The following is a 22,554-nucleotide window of genomic DNA, read 5'->3' on the forward strand; positions in this document are numbered from 1 at the left end:
CTAGAAATTTTATAGTATATATTACATAAATATATAATCCTTGGTTCTAGGCTTCAAGAGCTTATAGTAAAGATTTCCAATCCAGGGTCTCTGGGCTCTGAGGAATATTTTCAGATATTTAAAACATTTAATTAAAATTATATTTATTTGTGATAATGTCATACAGATTAACTAAATACATAGTTTTGGTATTTATGGATGGAATTGCATCATTTTAGAGAGGTAATACTGCCTGTCTTATGCTAATCATATGCTCTAATTGGAAGTGTGCATATGTGTGGATCATTGAGTAACAAAATATCTGGAAAAGGTGTCTTCTAGTAGTTACAATTTGTGTATAGGATCCAGGAATGACCCTTTTGGTAATGCTTCTCTGCAGAACATTGTTGTCTTGTTACTGTTTCACTGATGAGAAAGCTAAGGTCTGTCTGACTTATTGCTTTAGGTCATTGGTACTAGGTTTGTGTGACTCCACCTGTTCAGTCTTTCAGGAAAGAATGATTGAGTGTCTGCAATGTGTCAGACACTGTGCCAGGTGCTTGGGGAATGATAAACAGTCAGGAGCCCTCTCCTCAAGGGTATTTAGAGCTTAGTGGAGGAGATTGGTATTAATCCGTGAAATACAAAATTACAGTGGCAATAAGTGCTGCATGGATTGAAATGAGAACCGTATTGTGAAGTTCAAAAATAATCTATTAAGACTACCCTCCCTTCGGACACCAACTACAGAGTCTTGGGTACCACAAACCACCCTGACTTCTGATACTTGCAAGTTTGGGGAGTCCCCAGGACCACCCTCAGGTTCTGTAATTTGTTAGAAAAACTCATAGACCTCACCAAAATCTGCTAGAGTCACATAGTTCGTTACAGTGAAAGGACACAGATTAAATTCAGCCAAGGGAAGAGACACACAGAGCGGAGTGCAGGAAAGCTGCGCGTGGTCTTCGCCCAGGGGAGTCAAAGCCAGCGCTGTAACTTGAGTGGCAGTGATGTGTGAGTGTGCAGAGTGCTGCCACTCAGGCCATCTCAGCCGATTCTTGGTATCGAGTTTTTATTGGCCCTCAGTCTCCTGCCACCCTGGAGGCTGAGATGATACTGTCGACCCAGAACCCACCCTAAGTCACACCGTGAGACTATCTGCGTGGCCCACAGCCCCCAGGTAAACGAAGACACTTTTGTGAGGAGGCGGCTTCTCAAGAGCTTAGAGATCACCTCCCAGGAGCCAAGGGCAAAGGTCAGGCCTCTCTTAGGGGAAGACTAGATTCTTCACTGCACACATAAAAATGAGACTGAACTCTTCAGGGAGATCTGAGAAAGCTTCTCTGAGTAAGTGACATTTCAGCTGAAATCTAAAGGTTAAGTAGGTATTAACTAGGGGAAAGAGGTTGAGGATCATCCCAGATTACTAACAGCTTTATAGTAAAAGGGAGTAAGGCTAGTACAATGTACTGTTACAGGAAGGCCAGTGTAGCTGGACTAGAACAGCACAGGCAGGGCGGTATGAGATGATGAAGCTGAGCAAGCAGTGTGGTAGTCAGGGTTCAGTACGATTAGGTATAGAGAAACAATGGTTTATAAGAAACACACGTTTTTCTCTTTCTCATTCACCGTGGAGCACGTCGAGATGGCAGGCTTTTTTGTTTTGTTCCTTTGTGTGTGCTTTCTATTCCAAAGGTTACTTCATGGTCTGAGATGATTGTTGGACTTTCAGCCATTCTATCTGAATTCCACATTCAAGACAGTAGAAGCGGACAACACACTCCTCTCTTTTTACGGACGTTTTCTAAAACTTGCTCATGTTACATGCTTTCTTCTCTTTGTCCAGAACTCAGTCACATGGCTGTACTTAGCAGCAGAGGGGGATGCTGTCCTCATTCCAGGTGGACATGGACCCAGATAAAATTTGGGTCCTCTGTTCATCTGGAAGAGGGAGAAGGTGGATAATAGAGAGTAACTCTCCACTTCCTGCCAAGGTGTGGACAGAGGCAGAGCATGCTTGAGCCTTTTGTCTGTATCCTAAGAGCAGTAGAAGGTTTATTGAGGTGTTTTAAGAAGGGTGACGTGATCAGATTTTCATTTAGAAGAGATCACTTTGGCTACAGTGTGGGGAATGTGTTTGAGGAGGAGGGAGTGGTGTAGGATATGAGACTACATATCAGTTAGAATGCTTTTGTAGAAGTCCATGCAAAAGCAGGTAAAAGACTGTTAGTAGTGATAGTTGTGAACAGATTTGATTAATACTCAGGAGGTAGAGTTAACTAGCACCTTTAATGTGTAATGATTAGACGTGATGAAGGAAGAGGACAGATCAGTCAGTGATGATGAGTGTGTTTTTCTTTTTTCCTTTTTAAAAAATTGATCTTCAGGTACACAGCATGGAATTATGATAATTCTTGACTGATGGCACACGCTCATGTCCTTTTATTTATTTGTTTACTTATTTGGTGACTAAGTAATGTAGTAAGCACCTAAGAACTCACCGCCTGGATAACCGTCATCTAACTATCATTTCCTTCTGTCCCACCCATTGTCCCACATAGCCCTCATCCTCCCTCCTTTCATCCAAGTAACCTGCATGTGGAGTTCTGTATATCGTTTCCTTGCTTTCCACTTTCTGTACTTTTTCTAATCCTAAAAGGGCTGTGTGTATATAAAATTTTAACTTGATAAAAAGTATCATGCTCTTTGTAGTTTTGGGAGACTTACTTTTTTGACTTAATATTTTAAGATTTATCCACTAGTTGTTTATCATAATAGTTAACTTATTTTGCATGCTGCACAATGGTAATTGCACGAATGTGCATGAAGAGTAATTGTTTACTCTTTGTAGATTGGCATTTGAGTTTTCACTTGCATTACTGTAAACTGTGTGGCTATATACGTTTTTGTACGTCTCCTGTTGTATTTGTGCAAATTTCTCCTGGTACATATGTAGAAGTAAACAGTGCTTCTTCTGATAGGTAAATGTAACATTAGGAGGAAATATCCAAGTGCTTTCGGAAGTAGATACTCCAGTTTACACCCCTACTAGCAATATCTGAGTTACTGTGTAGCCACATACTCCAATATGTGATATTGTCAGACCGTTTTTTTTTAAATAAATTTATTTATTTATGGCTGCATTGGGTCTTCGTTGTTGGGTCTTCGTTGCTGCGTGTGGGCTTTCTCTAGTTGTGGCGAGCGGGGGCTGCTCTTCATTGCGGTGGCCTCTCTTGTTCTGGAGCACGGGCTCTAGGTGCGTGGGCTTCAGTAGTTGTGGCTCGCAGGCTCAGTAGTTGTGGTTTGTGGGCTCTAGAGCGCAGGCTCAATAGTTGTGGCGCACGGACTTAGTTGCTCTGCAGCATGTGGGATCTTCCCAGACCAGGGCTCAAACCCATGTCCCCTGCATTGGCAGGCAGATTCTCAACCATTGCACCAGAGGCCTTTTTGATTTTTGCTAGCCAGCTCATTCTAAAATGGTGCTTCATTATGGTCTTGGTTTACATCTCCCTGGGCACTAATCATGTTGAAAGGATGTTGATGTACTTACTTGGTAGCCATATGTGTTTCTTCTGTGAAATTCTTAAATTATTTTTCTGTAGGACTAATTGTACTTTTTGATTTGTAGATGTTGTTTATATCTTCATGATACTGCTTCTCCAAGTTGGCACCTTATTGTTTTACCTTTTCTGGGTGTCTTTTGAGGAATAGAATTTTGTGTTTTGTTTATTTATTTATTTATTTTTATAAATTTATTTTATTTATTATTATTTTTGGCTGTGTTGGGTCTTCATTGCTGCGCACTGGCTTTCTCTAGTTGCTGTGAGCGGGGGCTACTCTTCGTTGCAGTGTGCAGGCTTCTCATTGCAGTGGCTTCTCTTGTTGCGGAGCATGGGCTCTATGTGCGTGGGCCTTAGTAGTCGTGGCTCGTGGGCTCTAGAGCACAGGCTCAGTAGCTGTGGTGCACAGGCTTAGTTGCTCCATAGCATGTGGGATCTTCCCAGACCAGGGCTCAAACCTGTGTTCCCTGCATTGGCAGGTGGATTCTTAACCACTGCGCCACTAGGGAAGCCCGACTTTTGTATTTTAGAGCCAGTGCTTTTTTGTGTCTCTTGTTATCTATCTGAATTTGTAAAAGATACTTGCCTATGCATTTAAATTTTAATTTTTGATATCTATGTCCATAATTCATTGGGAGTTGGATTTTGGTATATTATATGAGGCAGGGGTTCAATTTTATCTTTTTCCATGTGGATCACCCTTTTTTTCTAACCTCATTTATTAAACGTCCATTATTTTCCCTATTTATCGGACATGCCACCTCTGTTGTGTACCATAGTTCCGTGTGTGTGTGTGTGTGTGTGTGTGTGTGTGTGTGTGTGTGTGTGTTTTCTGGACTCTACTGATCAATTTGTCTGTCTCTCTGCCAATACCACACTGTCTTAATTCCTTTCACTTCTTCATAAGTGCTTATATCTAATAGGTCGTGTCTCTTCTCCCTCCTCTTTTTCAAAAATATCCTTGCTATTCTTGACCCTATGTTCTTCATATAAATTTCAGCGTCATCTTATCAAATTGAATGAAAAATTCTTTTGGACTTTTGACTGGAATAGCATTGAATATATGTATCAATTTGGGGAGAATTTATATCTCCATGATACTAAGCCATAAACGTATTATGTATCTCTATTTAGATCTGCTTTTATTTATCTATTTATTTTTAGATATGCTTTTATTATCTTTTGTATGTTGCATAATTTTCTTTATAGAGGTTTTACATCTTTTATTAGATTTATCTTAATTCCTTGATGTCTTTGTTATAATTATAAATCATCTTTTCTTCAGTTACATTTTCTAGATGTTTGTTGCTGGTATAAAAAAATGTAATTCATTCTTATGTCTTAATATTATGTTTAGCCATCTTGCTAACCTCTATTATCTCTGTTATTTGTTGGTTTGGGGGGGGGTTCTATCTAAATTACTATGTCAAACAAAGCAGTTTTGTCTCCTCATTTTGAATCCTTATGTCTCTAATTTATTTTTCTTATCTTATTGACTGGTTAAGACCTCCAGTAAAATCATTGTGATTTTAAAGGGAATGCTTTTTACCATTTCCCATTTCAGATTGTTTTTTCTTAATGTTCAGGTAAGGACATTCTTTTAATAATTTAGCAAGTGTCCTTATTATGGAAGGATTAAGTTTTTTCAAATGCTTTTCTGCATCTATTGAGATGATCATGTTTATTTTTCCTCTTAATAGGTTAATATGGTTAGTTATGTTTATGAATTTTTCTAATATTAAATCATTCTTCCATATCTGAGATAAGCCCAGTTGGTCATTCTTCCATATCTGAGGTAAGCCCATATTCTCTTTTTATGCACTGTTGAACTTAATTCAGTAATATGTGTTTAGAATTTCTACATCTATATTTATGAATGAAATGGCCTTAATTTTCCTTTCTTGTAATGGCTTTGAATAGTTTTAGTATTAGGGTTGTGCTTGCTTCATGAATTGAGTTGGAATTTCCGCTTTTTCTTATTGTCCTGAAGAATTTGGACAATTTAGACCACATCTCTTTCTTCACATTTTGATAGAATTGGGCTATAAAGCCATCTGTGCCTGGTATTTTCTTTGTGAGTATATTTTTAACTACCACTTCAATTTAATAGTTAAAAGACTTATTTGGGCTACTTATTTTTTCTTGACTTAGTTCTGGTAAGATTTTTTTTTTAATTTCTGTATTTTAGCTTAAATTTACAAAATTGTTTTATATGGTTGTTATTACTATCCCCTTATTCTTTTTAATCTGATTTTATTTTTAGTTATATTCCTGACTCCTAGAATTCTGACTCGCATATTTGGGTGATCTTGCTTTTAATGGGTCCTGCTCCATTAATCTATTGCCCTTTATTATTTCATACTAGCATTAGAGTAGTAACCCAGTGGATCTTGTTTGTTTTTAGCCGCCTTCAGTCTCTCCTGTAAATTGTCTTAAACTGAACCTTTCTGAATCACTGTATTTACTGTTATTTCCTATTAAAAATCTCTTACTCCTAGTGTGAACTCCTAATTGCTTAAAGGCACTGATTTACGAGGTAACCAATGACCCCATGATCTGATTACAAGCATACTGATACATACCAGTGTGTCCATTGTCTCTTGAGCATCTCATCTTAATTTGTTCTTTGTTCATCCCCTTCTCGTTGGGGACTATATATATAATTTATTCTGCAATAATTTTTTGTGAAGAAAGATGAAGTTAAAATTCTCCCAAATGAATGTATATAAGGTGGTTTTTAAGTGTTTCACGAGGACAAGGACCACATGTCTCTTGTTCACTGTGTATTCAGTATTTATCACAATGTCTAGCACACAGTGAGTTCTCAGTAATAAATATTTGAACGAATGTATGGCTGTGCACTTTTTAATGTCTTGAATTTTTTTTTTTTTTTGGTAATTCTGTGCGGTATTCCCCCCTTACCTGCTGTTTTACTTTCCATGGTTTCAGTCAACTCTGGCTGAAATATTAAATGGAAAATTCCAGAAATAAACTGTAAGTTTTAAATTGTGTGCCATTCTGAATAGTGTGATGAAATCTCATTCTGTCCTTCACTGTCCCACGTGGGATGCATCCCTTTGTCCCTCATGTGTGCTACCAGCCTGTTAGTATAGGGAAAAACATGATATATATAGGGGTTGGTACTATCCATGTTTGAGGCATCCATTGGGAGTCTTGGAAGATATCCCCCAAGGATAAGGGGACCACTGTGCCATTTATAACATAACCACTTGGTGGCACTTAACTCATTTAAAAACCTGAAGAGGCATGTTTACACTGATGCACACCGTAATGACTGTTCTTCACACATATGCAAAATGACAGTGTAAATCCTTATTAACACCGGAAGAGAAGTATCAGTAACCACGAGATTTTTTTCTTTTTTTCCTTTAAAAAAAAAAAAACAGGTTTATTGAAATACAATTGGTATACAAAAACACTGCATATGTTTAGTGTGTACAATTTGATGAGTTTGGAAAAAAAATCTAAAGTGATAGGTTACAGACTTGAAGTCCTTAGATCATAGGAATGTTTGATAGTATTCTCTGCCATAGCCTCAGCATCTAGCCTAGAATTGGGTACATATTATATCTTTAATGTGTCATCATTTTGAAAGGATGTGTGAATGAGTATAAATTTTAACTTCTGCTAACTTCGCTTCTACCAACCCATCTCCAGATAATTTTGGCCCAAGATAAGGGAGCACTAAGTCTTGTTTTAGTTAACGACCTTTATGATGTCTCCTTTAATCATTAAAAATTTTCATCCAAGTTTATTTACTAAAGAACTGTGACTCAGAATACATATTAAAATAAATCAGCAGCAATGTTAATTGGATTCTAGATCTCCTGTTACTTTTCCTTAATCTGTCAATCATAAGATAGTTTTGAGTACAAAATACTGTAAGAATAATTACAAGAATGTGGTGGTATCACTGTTTGAGAATTGGGAGTAAGACAGTGTTCTCTAATGGAGAAAGCAGCCTTATCAAGGAATTCCTCAAACATACTGCAGTCAAAAATGTAAGAACTGGTGGGTACTCACAAGACTTCAAAAGTCTGGCAAAAAAAAGTACAGGAGTATAAGAGTTAATGAGGGAAGATAATAGAAAAATTTTCTTTTGAAATCAGGCAAGATAGAAATAATTTACCAAATTGTAAGATCATAAGTGAATTAGTATTTTTGGAAAATGGTATTTAATTATAATATTGTAATGAAATATAGCGATAGGACTAAACTGTATTATAAAAAATCATTTATCAAGTTTAATTTAACTCTACAGTTAACCTTGCTGGTGTTCGAAGTGATCATCTGAGGCTCTTTCCACCTCTGTGATCTCAGCCCTGTGTAGGTGCTGTAGGGAGTGTGGCAGAAGCCCTTGTCCATAAGTAGGTTATAATCTTGTTGGAGAGACCACATACGTGTACAGAGCCAGCCTCATGTTGTGGCTAAGTACACAAAATTCTAGAACCAGATCACCTGCCTCTTGCTTAGCTCTGTGCCCTTTGGGCAAGCTACTTAACCTCTTTGTGCCTCAGCTTCCACAAATGTAAAATGAGGATAATAATATTACTCCTTCTTCATAGACTGTTGATTGATAGGATTAAAAGAATTAATACATGTGAAGTGCCTAGAAAATTACCCACACATAGTAGGTGCTATCTAAATGTTCTCTCCTCTCACTAGAATGTAAGGTCCACATAACTTGTTAAATAAACAGTTAATAGCTAGATGACAGCGCTGTAAAGATTGAATTGAAAAATATGTAGACAGTATATACACGTTTTTAGGAATTCAAATGAGGGAAGAAAGTAATATGAGTTGTTGGATAAGTTCTCTAACAGCCACATCGGTGAGTTGGAGCTTGCGTTGGATACTGAAATATGGGTTGAATATTTATAGGTAGAAATGAGCATAGGAGGAAGTGAATGAGAGGGAAGGACAAGTTCTTTTGGTTTAATTAGATATATGTTTTAGACCAGGAAAGATTGGTTTTGTTACCCTAACTGGATTGGTTTTCACTGATATTATGAGTTCATTTAATTTATTCGATTTCCTAGAATCTTCAGCTCCAGAATTGCAGCAAATTCCTGAAAATAGATTAGATTGGGAATTGATCATGATAATTATGTTTATGCTAAGACTATATGAAATAAAATTTGGAAACTTTTTTTCATATTTTGGGGGTCATCATCACCAGTTAAAAGCTGTTTTTTTAAACAAATTGATAATATTTTTGCTTTCATATTTTACAGGTAATTAATAATGCTTGTGCTACTCAAGCCATAGTAAGTGTGTTATTGAACTGTACCCATCAAGATGTCCATTTAGGAGACACATTATCAGAGTTTAAAGAATTTTCACAAAGCTTTGATGCAGCTGTGAGTACAGTCGTATTATTCCTAAAATGCCCTGTCTGTGGTGGTTCTTATTTTAATAGGCTATTCTTAAAACTTATTTCAGATGAAAGGTTTGGCACTGAGTAATTCGGATGTGATTCGACAAGTACACAACAGTTTCGCCAGGTAAAGATACTTTATGTGAAATAAATACTGTCTCTGTTTTTTTGTCTCTCACTGTTTTTTTCTTCACTGTAGACAGCAAATGTTTGAATTTGACGCAAAGACATCAGCAAAAGAAGAAGATGCTTTTCACTTTGTCAGTTATGTTCCTGTTAATGGAAGACTGTATGAATTAGATGGATTAAGAGAAGGACCGATTGATTTAGGTAATGTGTTTACTATTCCTGGTATTTCACTTTTGATAAGGAAAAAAAGATTCGGTGTTCACCTTTGGTTTAGCCCTAGTCCTGCTTAAGTTTAGAAAGAGGAGGTGACTGTGAGGTGTGATGCCATGCAGGCTTTAAGCTCTTCATTACTTTATGAAATTAAGTAACAGGTAGTTAGGACATGTTGACTACTGTAGTTGCATTGGGACCTTTAGTTTTTTTCCTACAGGAAAAGTTTTTTTAACCCATAGATTACATAATTTATTTTTAATTTTTCAGTTAACTTTTAAAAACTACTTTTTTCTATGTAACTAGTGCATTAATGTGTTGTCCTTTGTGCCAAAGGGTGGATTTGTCCTGATCCCACCCCATCTCCTACCTTGAGCTAATGATAAATGGTTATTGAGGATGAGGTGGTTCTGATCTAGTAATGAACTAATAGATCCACAAAAGAATTTTAACTCCTTATTTTTACCTCATTAAGTTTTCTTTTTTTTAAATTAGGTTTAAGTGCAGTGTAACCTGTTTTAATGGAATCTAATGTTATCTGCTGTCCATAAAACTTTATACTTTCAGATTAAAAAAAAATTAACACATTCATTTTGCTTGTTCTTATTGACCATGCCCATGTCTAGAACTAATACTTCATCTAATGCAGATTTACATGTTTAAAAATATTTATTTTTCTATGTTTCTTAAAGAAAATTAGTGGCATGTTCTTTTAATTCTGTAGAAGCTGATTTTCTCTGGTTTGGGGGTTGATCTGATCGCTGCATTTTTTTCTCTTGGCTTCTGTCTGGTCAACCATTCCCTATTCATTAGATCCATGAGATATAAAGGAAGTAAAATATAAAACAGAACAGCCAGTTTTGCTATACAACTGGTGGCTATACTAAAATTTAGGTAAAAAAGAGGATTAAAAGACTGGGTAAAATTTGTTTTGCATTGTGTGTGGATTTCATTTTCTTTTTCTGTAGTTATGATGGTGGGGAGTCAGAAAAGGATTGAATCCTTATTTTGTTACTACTATGTGAGCTGGTTTTTCTTAACCCTCTGTCTCATCATCTGTAAAATGAAGGTAGTTATCCTTATCTCACAGAGTCGTGAGTTTTAATGAAATAATTCCCTAGTTCATTATTTTCTCAAACATTTGTTGAGCACCACTAAGTGACGCAACAATGTGGAAATGCAAATTATGATAATACTGTTTCCCCTTACCATTACTAAGAAAGTAAGAGTTGGAGCTTAACATAGTTATGCTAAAAGGTTTTTTACTATCCTGAATTTGTCAAAATATTAATAAAAAGATATTTTGGACCAAACTTTTGAAATAATATTAATGTTGATTTTATTTGACATAAATGCTTTTACATTTCTTCCTAGGTGCATGCAATCAAGATGATTGGATCAGCGCAGTGAGGCCAGTCATAGAAAAAAGGATACAAAAGTAAATGCTCAGCTAATCTTATTGGCATAACTAATGTTCTCGTTTTTAAACCTTTATTTTATCATTGTTTAAATGAAAGGTGGATAGTGATATTTCGTTGTGGTTTTATTCTGCATTTCCCTAGCGACTAATGTTGAAAATCATGCCTTTTGTTTATTTTGTAATTGGATTGTTTTTTTGACTCTTGAGCCTTGAAATTCAGGCCTCTCACTGTTGTGGCCTCTCCTGTTGCGGAGCACAGGCTCCGGACATGCAGGCTCAGTGGCCATGGCTCACGGGCCCAGCCGCTCTGCGGCATGTGGGATCTTCCTGGACCGGGGCACGAACCCGTATCCCCTGCATCGGCAGGCGGACTCCCAACCACTGCGCCACCAGGGAAGCCCCGAGCCTTGAAGTTCTTTACATACTCTAGCTGTCACTAGTCCTTTGTCAGACACGTTGCCTGAAAATATTCTCTCCCAGTCTATAGCCCATCCTCTCCTCCTCCCAACATGGTTTTTCACAGAGCAAAAGCTCTTAATTCCAGTGAAGTCCAATTTGTTGGACTGTGAGTTGTACTGTGAGTTGTATTTTTGTTGTCCAATCTAAGAATTCTTTGCCTAGCCCTAGATCCCAAAGATTTTCTCCTTTTTTTCTAAAAGGTTTATATAACTTTTTACATTTAAGTTTATGATCTATTTTGAGTTAATTTTTGTGTGGTGTGAAGTTAAGTCAAGGTTCATTTTTTTTTTCCTCTGTCCAATTGGTCTATCACCATTTGTTAAAAAGGCTATCCTTCCTCCTCTGAACTGCTGCTGCACCCTTGTAAAAAAAAAAAATCCAGTGGGGCATATTTGTGTGGGTCTATTTCTGGTTCACTGTTCTGTTCCATTGATCTATTTGTCTGCTGTCTGCAAATACTACAGAGTCTTGATGACTGTGGCTATATTGTAAGTCTTGAAATCAGGTAGACTGATGCCCCCGACTTTATTCTTTTTCTTCAGAGTTGTTTTAGCTGTTATAGATACTCTGCCCTCTATGTAAATTTTCGTATAATCTTGTATCTACAAAAATTCTTTCTGGGATTTTGATAGGAATTGTGTCAAACATCAATTTTAGGAGAATTGGCATTTTTACTATATTGATTTTTCCAATCCATGAACATGGTATGTCTATCCATTTACTTGGATCTTCTTTAATTTCTTTCATCAGCATTTTGTAGTTTTCCGCATGCTAGTTCCATATGTATTTTGTCAGATTTATACCCTAGCACTTCATATTCTTTTGAGTGATTACAAATGATACTATATTTTCTTTTTTGTTTCATGTGATCATTGTTAGTGTGTAGAAATAAAGTTGATTTTTTTTCTTTCTCTGTCTTGTATCCTTCAACCTTGCTAAAGCTTTAGAAGTTTTGTGAATTCCTTGACATTTCCTACATATTGATAGATGGTCATGTCATTTGTAAATAGGCACAGTTTTGAATTTGGCTATTTCTAATTTAAGTTTTATCAGTTTTTCCCTTACATATTCTGCAGGTCTCTTGTTCGTTGCATAAACATTTATGATCACTATTTCTTCTTAGTGGATTGACCTTTTTATCATTATGCAATATTTCTCTCTAGTAATTTTCTTTGCTCTGCAGTTTACTTTATTTCACAGTAATATAGCCACTTCTGCTTTGTCTTGATTCATACATGCATGATATATTTTTTCCATCCTTTTACTTTCAGCCTACCTATGTCATTGTATTTGAAGTGAATTTCATATAGACAGCATATATTGAATCATATTTTTTAGTCCGCTCTGCCATTTTCTGTCTTACTGGGTGGATTGAGACCATTTACATTGAATGTAATGGATTTATAAAATTATGTATAAAATGAAATGTATATTTAATATGTAATTATTAATGTCTTATGGTTTAAATCTGCCATTTAAATTTTTTCTCTTTGTTCTGTTTTTTTGTTTGTTTCTCTGTTTTTCTTTTCCTGTTTTTCTGTGAGTTACTCAGACATCTATAGTGGTTTTGAGTTTATTTCCTTGTATAGCTTTTCTAATGGTTTCTCTAATTTATCCCAATCTACTGGTGTTAACATTTTACCAGTTTGAGTGAAGTGTAGAAATCTTACCTTCTTTTATGTACTTTTACTGTCCATTGTTATAATTGTCTTAAATAATTCCTCTACATACATTTAGGACTCCATCAGAAAGTATTATAATTTTTATTTTAACCATGAAGCATAATTTTAAAAACTTAAGAGAAGGAAAATGTATTTAACCATATTTTTACTTTTTCCATTGTTCTTTCTTCTTCATGTTCCAGAACTCAATTCTTTTATCGTTTCCTGTCTGTTTAGAAAACTTCATTTAGCCATTCCTTTAGGGTAGTTCTGCTGTCAACAGAATCCTAGTTTTTCTTCATCTAAGAATGTCTTGATTTCCCTTTTATTTCTGAAGGTTATTTTCACTGTGTATAGAATTCCGTGTTGATAGTCTTTTCTTTTAGCACCTGAAAATTGTTATGTCGCTCCCTTCTGGCCTCCATGGTTTCTACTGATAAATCCACTGTTGTTCAAACAGTTTTTGCCCTATAGATATGGTGGTGTTTCTCCTGTTGTTGGTTTCAAATTCTTTTTTTTTTTTTTGGTTTGGTTTTAGTTTTCATATATTTGAGGATGATGTGTCTTGGTGTGGATTTCTGTCCATTTATTCTATTTGGATTTTGCTCAGCTTCTTGAATCTGTGCGTTTATATCTTGTCAAATATGGGAAGTTTTTAGCCATTATAACTTGGAGAACTTTTTCAATCTCACCCTCTTTCTCACCTCTTCCAGGACTCCAATGACACAAATGTCTCCTGCTTTAGTCCCACAGGTCCCTGGGGCTCTCTTTATTTTTCTTAGTCTGTTTTCTTTGTTCAGTTGGGTAATTTCTGTTGTTCTACTTTTCAGTTCACTGATTCTTTCCTCTGTCTCCTCCATTCTGCTGTTGAACTCACCCATTCAGCTTTTTTATCATTTTATATTTCAGTTGTAAAATTTCCATTTGTTTCTTCTTTATATCTTCTATTTCTTTGCTGAGACTTTTTTTTTTTTTGCGGTACACGGGCCTCTCACTGTTGTGGCCTCTCCTGTTGCGGAGCACAGGCTCCGGACGCGCAGGCTCAGCGGCCATGGCTCACGGGCCCAGCTGCTCTGTGGTATGTGGGATCTTCCTGGACCGGGGCACGAACCCGTGTCCCCTGCATCGGCAGGCGGACTCTCAACCACTGCGCCACCAGGGAAACCCGAGGCTTTCTATTTTTTGTTTCCAGTGTGTTCACAATTGTTCACTGGATCATTTTTATGATGGCTGTTTTAAAGTCTCTGTCAGTGAATTTGGACATCTGTCATCACTCTGTCTGTTGAATGTCTCTCATTCAAATTGAGGTTTTCATGATTTTTAATAGGATAAGTGATTATTGATTGAAACCTGGGCATTTTCAGTACTATATTATAAGACTCTGGATCTTATTTAAAACTTCTCTTTTAGCTGGTTTTTATGGGCACTGTTCTGGCAGGGTAAATCAGGGATGCTACCCCATTACTGCCAGGTGGAAGTAGAAGTCCAGGTTCCCCACTCTGTCTTCATTGACACCTGAGGTAGGAAGGGGTTCCTTGTTACTGCTGGGCAGGGGTTGGGAGTTCTGGTCCCCAGTAGGGCTTCCCCTGATACTACCCTGGCCGGGAGGAGTAGCAGTGCCTTGTGACTGCTCTCTACATGGCTCCACTGATACCAAAGTTGGGAGGGGGGCTTCTTTACTCCTGGATGGTAGTGACTTCGCATTTGGCTTCCCACTTGGTTTCCTCTGACACTGCAAATAGATATCATTACTGTTTGCAGGGATGAAAGTCCTAGCTCCCTACACAGGCTTTTCTGACACCACCCCAGGTGCCTGTTACAGCCTGGTGGGGGTGGAAGTCCAGGCTCCCTACCCAGCCTTTGCTGGCTGGTAGGGTTTGGGCCAGTTTTTTCAGTTGTGTTTGGGTATGGTAGAGTGGTTATTGTCTCAAAGTTTTCTCATGAGGTTGCCCCTTTCCTGTTTGGATAGAAAGAGCAGACTATTGGTGCTTTTTTGTCTGTGCCTGTTGGCATTTCTCAATTGATGGCTCCTTTAACTCCAAGGCCAGGACATACGCAGCAGAATGATAATCCAGAGACTTCACCACTGTCATTCTTGGGTCCTGGTTTCCTAGCATGTCTGCCTTCTCTTCACTTCAGAATTTTAATTTTTTTCATTTTTTAAAAAATATATGTCTAAATTTTTTTAGTTTGATATTTTTTACTGGGAGGAATAGGGAAATCGAAGTCCCATAAGCAGAGTTTTAAAAACAGCATTTTTACATAGTTCAAAGTGCTACAGTTATACTGGGCCATATTCTTTCCAGTGAATAGAACTATTTATGAGAAGCTCTTGCAGGTGAACTAATGCAAAAACAGGCTTACATTTTCTACATGTTTTCATCTGGTTAAGTGCCATTTACATAATGTTATGGATAATCTTTCCAATGTCAATCCTTACCATAAACAAGCTTATACTATAAGATGTTTCATTGGTATCAGAGTAGTGAAAATAAAACAGTATTCAGAAATTTTACAAAAGATTATTTGTAACATATTACCTAAATATTTATATGTTTGTATATGATAAAAGTACAAGTGAAATGTAAAACATATTAGTTAAGAATAGAAACAAAATCATGATTTGGAAAAAATTATATAGTAAGGAATATAGTTAATACCATCAAGATGCCAGTAAAATTAATTCAACAAATGTGAGGTCTTAGTTTAATTATTTTTTCTAATTGAGATAAAAGGTAATTGATAGTTACCATATTTTTTGTGAAAGTATGAGAACTGATGAAAACACATTATTTCAAATGTCTAGGAAGTACTAAAACATTTAATAATATATTTGTGATTGATGGAAATTTAGCTGATTTTTTCCTTTCATATATGAAAGCTTATTTATTTGTCTATAGACAAAAGTATTAATAAATAAATTTATATTGAAGTATAGTTGACTTCCAATACTGTATTAGTTTCAGGTGTACAACATATTTTTATAGATTTTGCATCATACAAAGTTATAACAATATTATTGACTATATTCCTTGTGCTAAATGTTACATCCCTGTTTATTTATTTTATAAATGGTAGTTTATACCTCTTAATCCCCTTCACGTATTTCACCTACCCTGCCAATTCCCCACTCAACTACTAGTTTGTTCTCTATATCTGAATTTGTTTGAGTTTGTTTCTGTTTGGTTGTATTTGTTTTGTTTTTTATAGTGAAATCATATAATATTTGTTTTTCTCTGTCTTACTTATTTCACTTAACATAATACCCTCTAGGTTCATCCACGTTGTTGCAGATGGCAAGATTTCCTTCTTTTATATGGCTAAGTAATATTCCATTGTGTGTATATAAAACGTCTTTTTTATCCATTCGTCAGTCAATGGACACTTAGGTTGCTTTCATATCTTGGCTATTGTAAATAATACTGCTATGAACATTGGGGCGCATACATCTTTTCAAATCAGTGTTTTTGTTTTCTTTGGAAAAATACCTGGAAGTGAAATTGCTGGATTGTGAGCTCTTTATATATTTTGGATATTAACCCGTTATCAGATATATCATTTGCAAATATCTTCTCCCATTCAGTAGGCAGCCTTTTCATTTTGTTGGTGCTTTCCTTTGCTGTGCAAAAGCTTTTTAGTTTGATGTAGTCCATTTGTTTATTTTTTATTTTGTTTCCCTTGCTCGAGGGGACAGATCCAAAAATTATTGCTAAGACCAATGTGAAAGAGCTACTGCCTATGTTTCTTCTAGGAGTTTTATGGTTTCAGGTCTAACATTTAAGTCTGTAATCCATTTTGAGTTTATTTTTATATATGGTGTGAGAAAATGGTTTAGTTTCATTCTTTTACATGTAGCTGTCCAGTTTTGCCAACAACACTTATTGAAGAGACTTTTTCCCCATTGTATATTCTTGCCTCCTTTGTTGTAGATTAATTGACTGTGTGTTTGTGGGTTTATTTCTGGACTCTATTCTGTTCCACTGATCTATATGTGTGTTTTTGTGCCAGTACCATACTGTTTTGATTATTTTGGCTTTATAGTATAGCTTGAAGTCAGGGAGCATGATACCTTCAGCTCTTTCTTTCCCAAGATTGCTTTAGCTATTTGGGGTCTTTTGTGGTTTCATACAAATTTTAGGAGTATTTGTTCTAGTTCTGTGAAAATAGGGATTATTGAATCTGTAGGTTGCTTTGGGTGGTATGGACATTTTAACAGTATTAATTCTTCCAATCCATGAGCATGGTATATCTTTCTATTTGTGTTGTCTTCAGTTTTTTCATCAATATCTTACAGTTTTCAGAGTACAGGTCTTTCATCTCCTTGTTTACTTTATTCCTAGGTATTTTATTCTTTTTGATGCAGTTGTAAATGGAATTGTTTTCTTGATTTCTCTTTCTGATAGTTCATTATTAGTGTACAGAAATGCAACAGATTTCTGTATTTTGATTTTGTATGCTATAACTTTAGTGAATTCACTTATTAGTTCTAATAGTTTTTTGGTAGAATTTTTAGGATTTTTTTGTATTTAATATCATGTCATCTGCAAATAGTGAGTTTTACTTTTTCCCTTCCAATTTGGGTACCTTTTATTTCTTTTTTTTTTTTGTATGATTGCTGTGGCTAGGACTTCTAATACTATGTTGAATAAAAGTGGTGAGAGTGGGCATCCTTGTCTTGTTACTGATCTTAAAGGAAAAGCTTTTAGCTTTTCACTGTTGAGTATGATGTTAGCTGTGGGTTTGGCTTAAATGACCCTTATTAGTTGAGATTGTTCTGTCTATACCAAGTTTGTTAAGAGTTTTTATCATGAATGGATGTTGAATTTTGTCAAATACTTTTTCTGCCTCTATTAAGATGGTCATGTGATCTCTGTCCATTGTTTTGCTGATATAGTTATAACGCTGATATAGTTATAACGTTGATTGATTGATTTGTGTATATTGAACCATCTTTGCATCCCTGGAATAAATCCCACTTGATCATTATGTGCAGTCCTTTTAATGTATTGTTGAATTCTGTTTGCTAATATTTTATTGGGGATTTTTATCTGTGGTCATCAGGGATATTGGTCTGTAATTTTCTTTTTCTGTAGTGTCTTTGCTTTTTGTATCAGGGTAATGCTGGACTCATAGAATGAGTTTGGAAGTATTCCCTCCTCTTCAGTTTTTTGGAATAGTTTGAGAAATAAAGGAATTAACTCCTCTTTAAATGTTTGGTAGAATTACCCTGTGCAGGCCTCTGATCCTGGAGTTTTGGTTGTTGGGATTTTTTTGTTTACTGATTCAATTACATTACTAATAATCAGCCTGTTCAGATTTTCTGTTTCTTCCTGATTCAGTCTTGGAAGACTGTTTCTAGGAAATTGTCCATTTCTTCTAGGTTGCTGAATTTATTGGTGTATCATTTTTCATAGTATTCTCTTATGATTGTATTTTTGTGATACTGGTTGTAACTTCTCCTCTTTAGGAAAGATTTTTTTTTAATGTCAGTTTTTATGGTTAGCCAATTGGTAGATCTGTGTTTACCCCAGAGAATAAGGGGGTAATCACAATAGATTATCTTAATTGTAATAGTGTTACATTTCTTTACTACATTATAAACTTTAATTTTTTTTTAGGTACAGTGAAGGTGAAATTCGATTTAACTTAATGGCCATCGTGTCTGACAGAAAAATGATATATGAACAGAAGATAGCAGAGTTACAAAGACAACTTGCTGAGGTTTGTGGCCATGTTTTTATGTACAAAGTTCTAGCTTAGTTATTCTCTCAGGGAAACTATTTATTTTCTTTTTTCCTTCTTTCTTTCTTTGTCTGAAATATAGATTTAATCAAGTATCCTGAGTGGTGATTACAAGAATATACTCTGGAGTCAGGCTTCTTAGATTCAGCTCCTGCCTTTGCCACTTAGTGGAAGTATGATTTGAGTGTATTTCTTTGTGCCTCAGTTTCTTCGTGTAAAGTAGGGATAATAGTATTTACCTTAAAAGGTGGTTGTGAAGAATAACTGAGATAACATATATATAAACCACTTAAAAAAAAGTGACTGACAAATAGTATGTGCTAAATAAGTGTGAACAATTTACTGTAATTTCATTATATAATTAAGCAAGTTAGAATATATTTCTTACAGAATTAATTGGGCACGTTTAGATTCACATGTAATCTTTACTATTCCTTTTGATGATTATCTTTCTAGTAAATATGATTGGAGAAGAGAATTAGTAATAGACTTTTTTACGTTCCTTTGATCACATTTTCATGCGTATATTTAAGCAGATTTACTTTATAGCTCAACAGCAGATTATAGCAATTCAGTTTGCTACAGTATAGATTATTTTTAGATTAAAATTCATATGTATTGTTGTAGAAAATAGAAAATTGGAAGATACTACCTAGCTTTTATCCTTTAATATTGCAGTTAGTAAGCTGGTATTCCATCACCAATATTAAGAATAAAATTTGAAAATGATTGTACTATGTTTATCATTTAAAAATAGTTTAGACTTAAGCCTCAGTCATTAGGGTGTGTTATTTCTTTTTCTTTCCCCTAAGGAGGAACCCATGGATACAGATCAGGGTAATAACATGTTAAGTGCTATTCAGTCAGAGGTTGCCAAAAATCAGATGCTTATTGAAGAAGAAGTACAGAAATTAAAAAGATATAAGGTACGTACTTTTTATTTGTTCCTTTAATGTTTTAGTATAGAGTGGTATATTTTGACATGAAGGTATGTTGAATGCTTGATTGTTTTTTCCCCATCATTTACACTTTTTCAGAATAATGTGTTGTTTCCCTGGCATCCTAAAAAGGTAACTAGTGAGGTTTCTTTCCTTTTTTTTTTTCTTTTTTTCAAGTATTATTACAAACAGATATTTAACATATTTGATGCTAAAGTTCACTGCAGTTATTATTGATGCTCAGATTATCCCATCTTTAGCCATTGGAAGCCACTTCAGGCTGTCTCCTAAGTCCTTTTGATGTGACTCTCTTCATCTTTCATAGCTTCCTTGCTTTCTAGTATGACAAGATGTTTCAGACTCATCTTGTACATTTCCTGCTTCAGACTTGGAATCAGCCATTTTTTCAAGAAGTCCTGAGTGCTTTTGGTGAGAAATCATATTTAGAAACCATTATCTGATTGCTCAGAGTGCTCAGTCATACTGATTCTTCTTTACTTCTAGGACTTTTCAGAGCTAAGAAATACGTTTTTATTTGTTTCTTTTATTTTTGAAGAGAAAATGCAACATGAATTCATATTAATACTCAAATTTAGGATAAAAGGGCTTTTATATTTGAAGTTAAGCATTTGTATCTTTTCAGCTGAAAGTCTTGGTTTCTATCAACATTAACATAATTACCTATTTGCTTTATGCTATCTGTATTTGTATGTATATATAAAAAGGTTCAGAATAACAGTGCCAGTAGTATTAATAACAACTGAGAAGTTTTTTCTTCAGTTAATTTTTTCGTTAGGATATATTTCATTTTGGATTTGCAATCAAATTAGCATATTTTAAAATTCATCTGAAAAAATTTTCTCTTGGTGTCATCCTATCACCAATTTAATACAAAGTTGGATTCGTTTTTCAAATTTTGCTTTCCAGTTTTTTTAGAGCTTAACATTTTTTTAATTTATTTTAATTATGTCAAACATTATATAACTCAGAGTAAAATATTAAGCAAGGCTGTCTTTAATAATGTCATTCTCCTTCACTTGCAGGCTGTCTGATAAGCTTTTTTTTTTTTAAGCATCTTTATTGGAGTATAATTGCTTTACAATGCTGTGTTAGTTTCTGCTTTATAACAGAGTGAATCAGTTATACATATACATATGTTCCCATATCTCTTACCTCTTGCATCTCCCTCCTTCCCACCCTCCCTACCCCACCCCTCTAGGTGGTCAAAAAGCACCGAGCTGATCTCTCTGTGCTGTGTGGCTGCTTCCCACTAGCTATGTGTTTTACATTTGGTAGTGTATATATATCCATGTCACTCTCTCACTTTGTCTCAGTTTACCCTTCCCCCTTCCCATATCCTCAAGTCCATTCTCTAGTAGGTCTGTGTCTTTATTCCCATCTTGCCCATAGGTTCTTCATGACCTTTTTTTTCCCTTAGATTCCATATATATGTGTTAGCATACAGTATTTGTTTTTCTCTTTCTGACTTACTTCACTCTGTATGACAGACTCTAGGTCCATCCATCTCACTACAAATAACTCAATTTCGTTTCTTCTTAGGGCTGAGTAATATACCATTGTACATATGTGCCACATCTTCTTTATCCATTCATCTGCTAATGGACACTTAGGTTGCTTCCATGTCCTGGCTATTGTAAATAGAGCTGTAGTGAGCATTGTGGTACATGACTCTTTTTGAATTATGGTTTTCTCAGGGTATATGCCCAGTAGTGGGATTGCTGGGTCGTATGGTACTTCTATTTGTAGTTTTTTAAGGAACCTCCATACTGTTCTCCATAGTGGATGTATCAATTTACATTCCCACCAACAGTGCAAGAGGGTTCCCTTTTCTCCACACCCTTTCCAGCATTTATTGTTTGTAGATTTTTTGATGATGGCCATTCTGACTGGTGTGAGATGATATCTCATTGTAGTTTTGATTTGCATTTCTCTAATGATTAATGATGTTGAGCATTCTTTCATATGTTTGTTGGCGATCTGAATATCTTCTTTTAGGAAATGTCTATTTAGGTCTTCTGCCCATTTTTGGATTGGGTTTTTGTTTTTTTAATATTGAGCTGCATGAGCTGCTTGTACATTTTGGAGATTAATCCTTTGTCAGTTGCCTCATTTGAAAATATTTTCTCCCATTCTGAGAGTTGTCTTTTCATCTGAGGGTTGTCTTTTCATCTTGTTTATGGTTTCCTATGCTGTGCAAAAGCTTTTAAGTTTCATTAGCTCCCATTTGTTTATTTTTGCTTTTATTCCATTTTCCTAGGAGGTGGGTCAAAAAGGATCTTGCTGTGATTTATGTCATAGAGTGTTCTGCCTATGTTTTCCTCTAAGAGTTTGATACTGTCTGGCCTTACATGTAGGTCTTTAATCCATTTTGAGTTTATTTTTGTGTATGGTGTTAGGGAGTGTTCTAATTTCATTCTTTTACATATAGCTGTCCAGTTTTCCCAGCACCACTTATTGAAGAGGCTGTCTTTTCTCCACTGTATATTCTTGCCTCTTTTATCAAAGATAAGGTGACCATATGTGCGTGGGTTTATCTCTGGGCTTTCTATCCTGTTCCATTGATCTATATTTCTGTTTTTGTGCCAGTACCATACTGTCTTGATTACTGTAGCTTTGTAATATTGTCTGAAGTTAGGGAGCCTGATTCCTCGAGCTCCGTTTTTCGTTCTCAAGATTGCTTTGGCTATTCGGGATCTTTTGTGTTTCCATACAAATTGTGAAATTTTTTGTTCTAGTTCTGTGAAAAATGCCAGTGGTAGTTTGATAGGGATTGCATTGAATCTGTAGATTGCTTTGGGGAGTATAGTCATTTTCACAATGTTGATTCTACCAATCCAAGAACATGGTATATCTCTCCATCTATTTGTATCATCTTTAATTTCATTCATCAGTGTCTTGTAATTTTCTGCATACAGGTCTTTTGTCTCCTTAGGTAGGTTTATTCCTAGGTATTTTATTCTTTTTGCTGTAATGGTAAATGCAAGTACTTCCTTAATTTCTCTTTCAGATTTTTCATCATTAGTGTATAGGAATGCCA

The 22,554-nt window shown here is 35.5% G+C and overlaps 1 protein-coding gene across 5 annotated transcripts in view; it reads left to right on the forward strand.

Annotated features, from left to right (window-relative positions):
• The window catches only part of UCHL5 (ubiquitin C-terminal hydrolase L5), a 46,598-nt gene that overhangs the window by 12,203 nt on the left and 11,841 nt on the right, over positions 1 to 22,554 (forward strand). For 4 of the 5 annotated variants that reach the window (XR_009536215.1, XM_060127048.1, XM_060127029.1 and 1 more), the window contains exons 4-9: positions 8,795 to 8,920; positions 9,003 to 9,064; positions 9,137 to 9,267; positions 10,651 to 10,714; positions 18,435 to 18,537; positions 19,371 to 19,484. Coding sequence is in view for 4 of the 5 variants with exons in the window: in XM_060127048.1 (XP_059983031.1) it covers positions 8,795 to 8,920; positions 9,003 to 9,064; positions 9,137 to 9,267; positions 10,651 to 10,714; positions 18,435 to 18,537; positions 19,371 to 19,484 (600 nt within the window). In the remaining variant the exon portion in view is untranslated. The remainder of the gene's footprint in view (positions 1 to 8,794; positions 8,921 to 9,002; positions 9,065 to 9,136; positions 9,268 to 10,650; positions 10,715 to 18,434; positions 18,538 to 19,370; positions 19,485 to 22,554) is intronic. The other variant, XM_060127039.1, reaches the window with a different exon arrangement.

This window comes from Lagenorhynchus albirostris, chromosome 2 (assembly GCF_949774975.1).
Source record: "Lagenorhynchus albirostris chromosome 2, mLagAlb1.1, whole genome shotgun sequence".
Lineage (NCBI taxonomy): Eukaryota > Metazoa > Chordata > Mammalia > Artiodactyla > Delphinidae > Lagenorhynchus > Lagenorhynchus albirostris.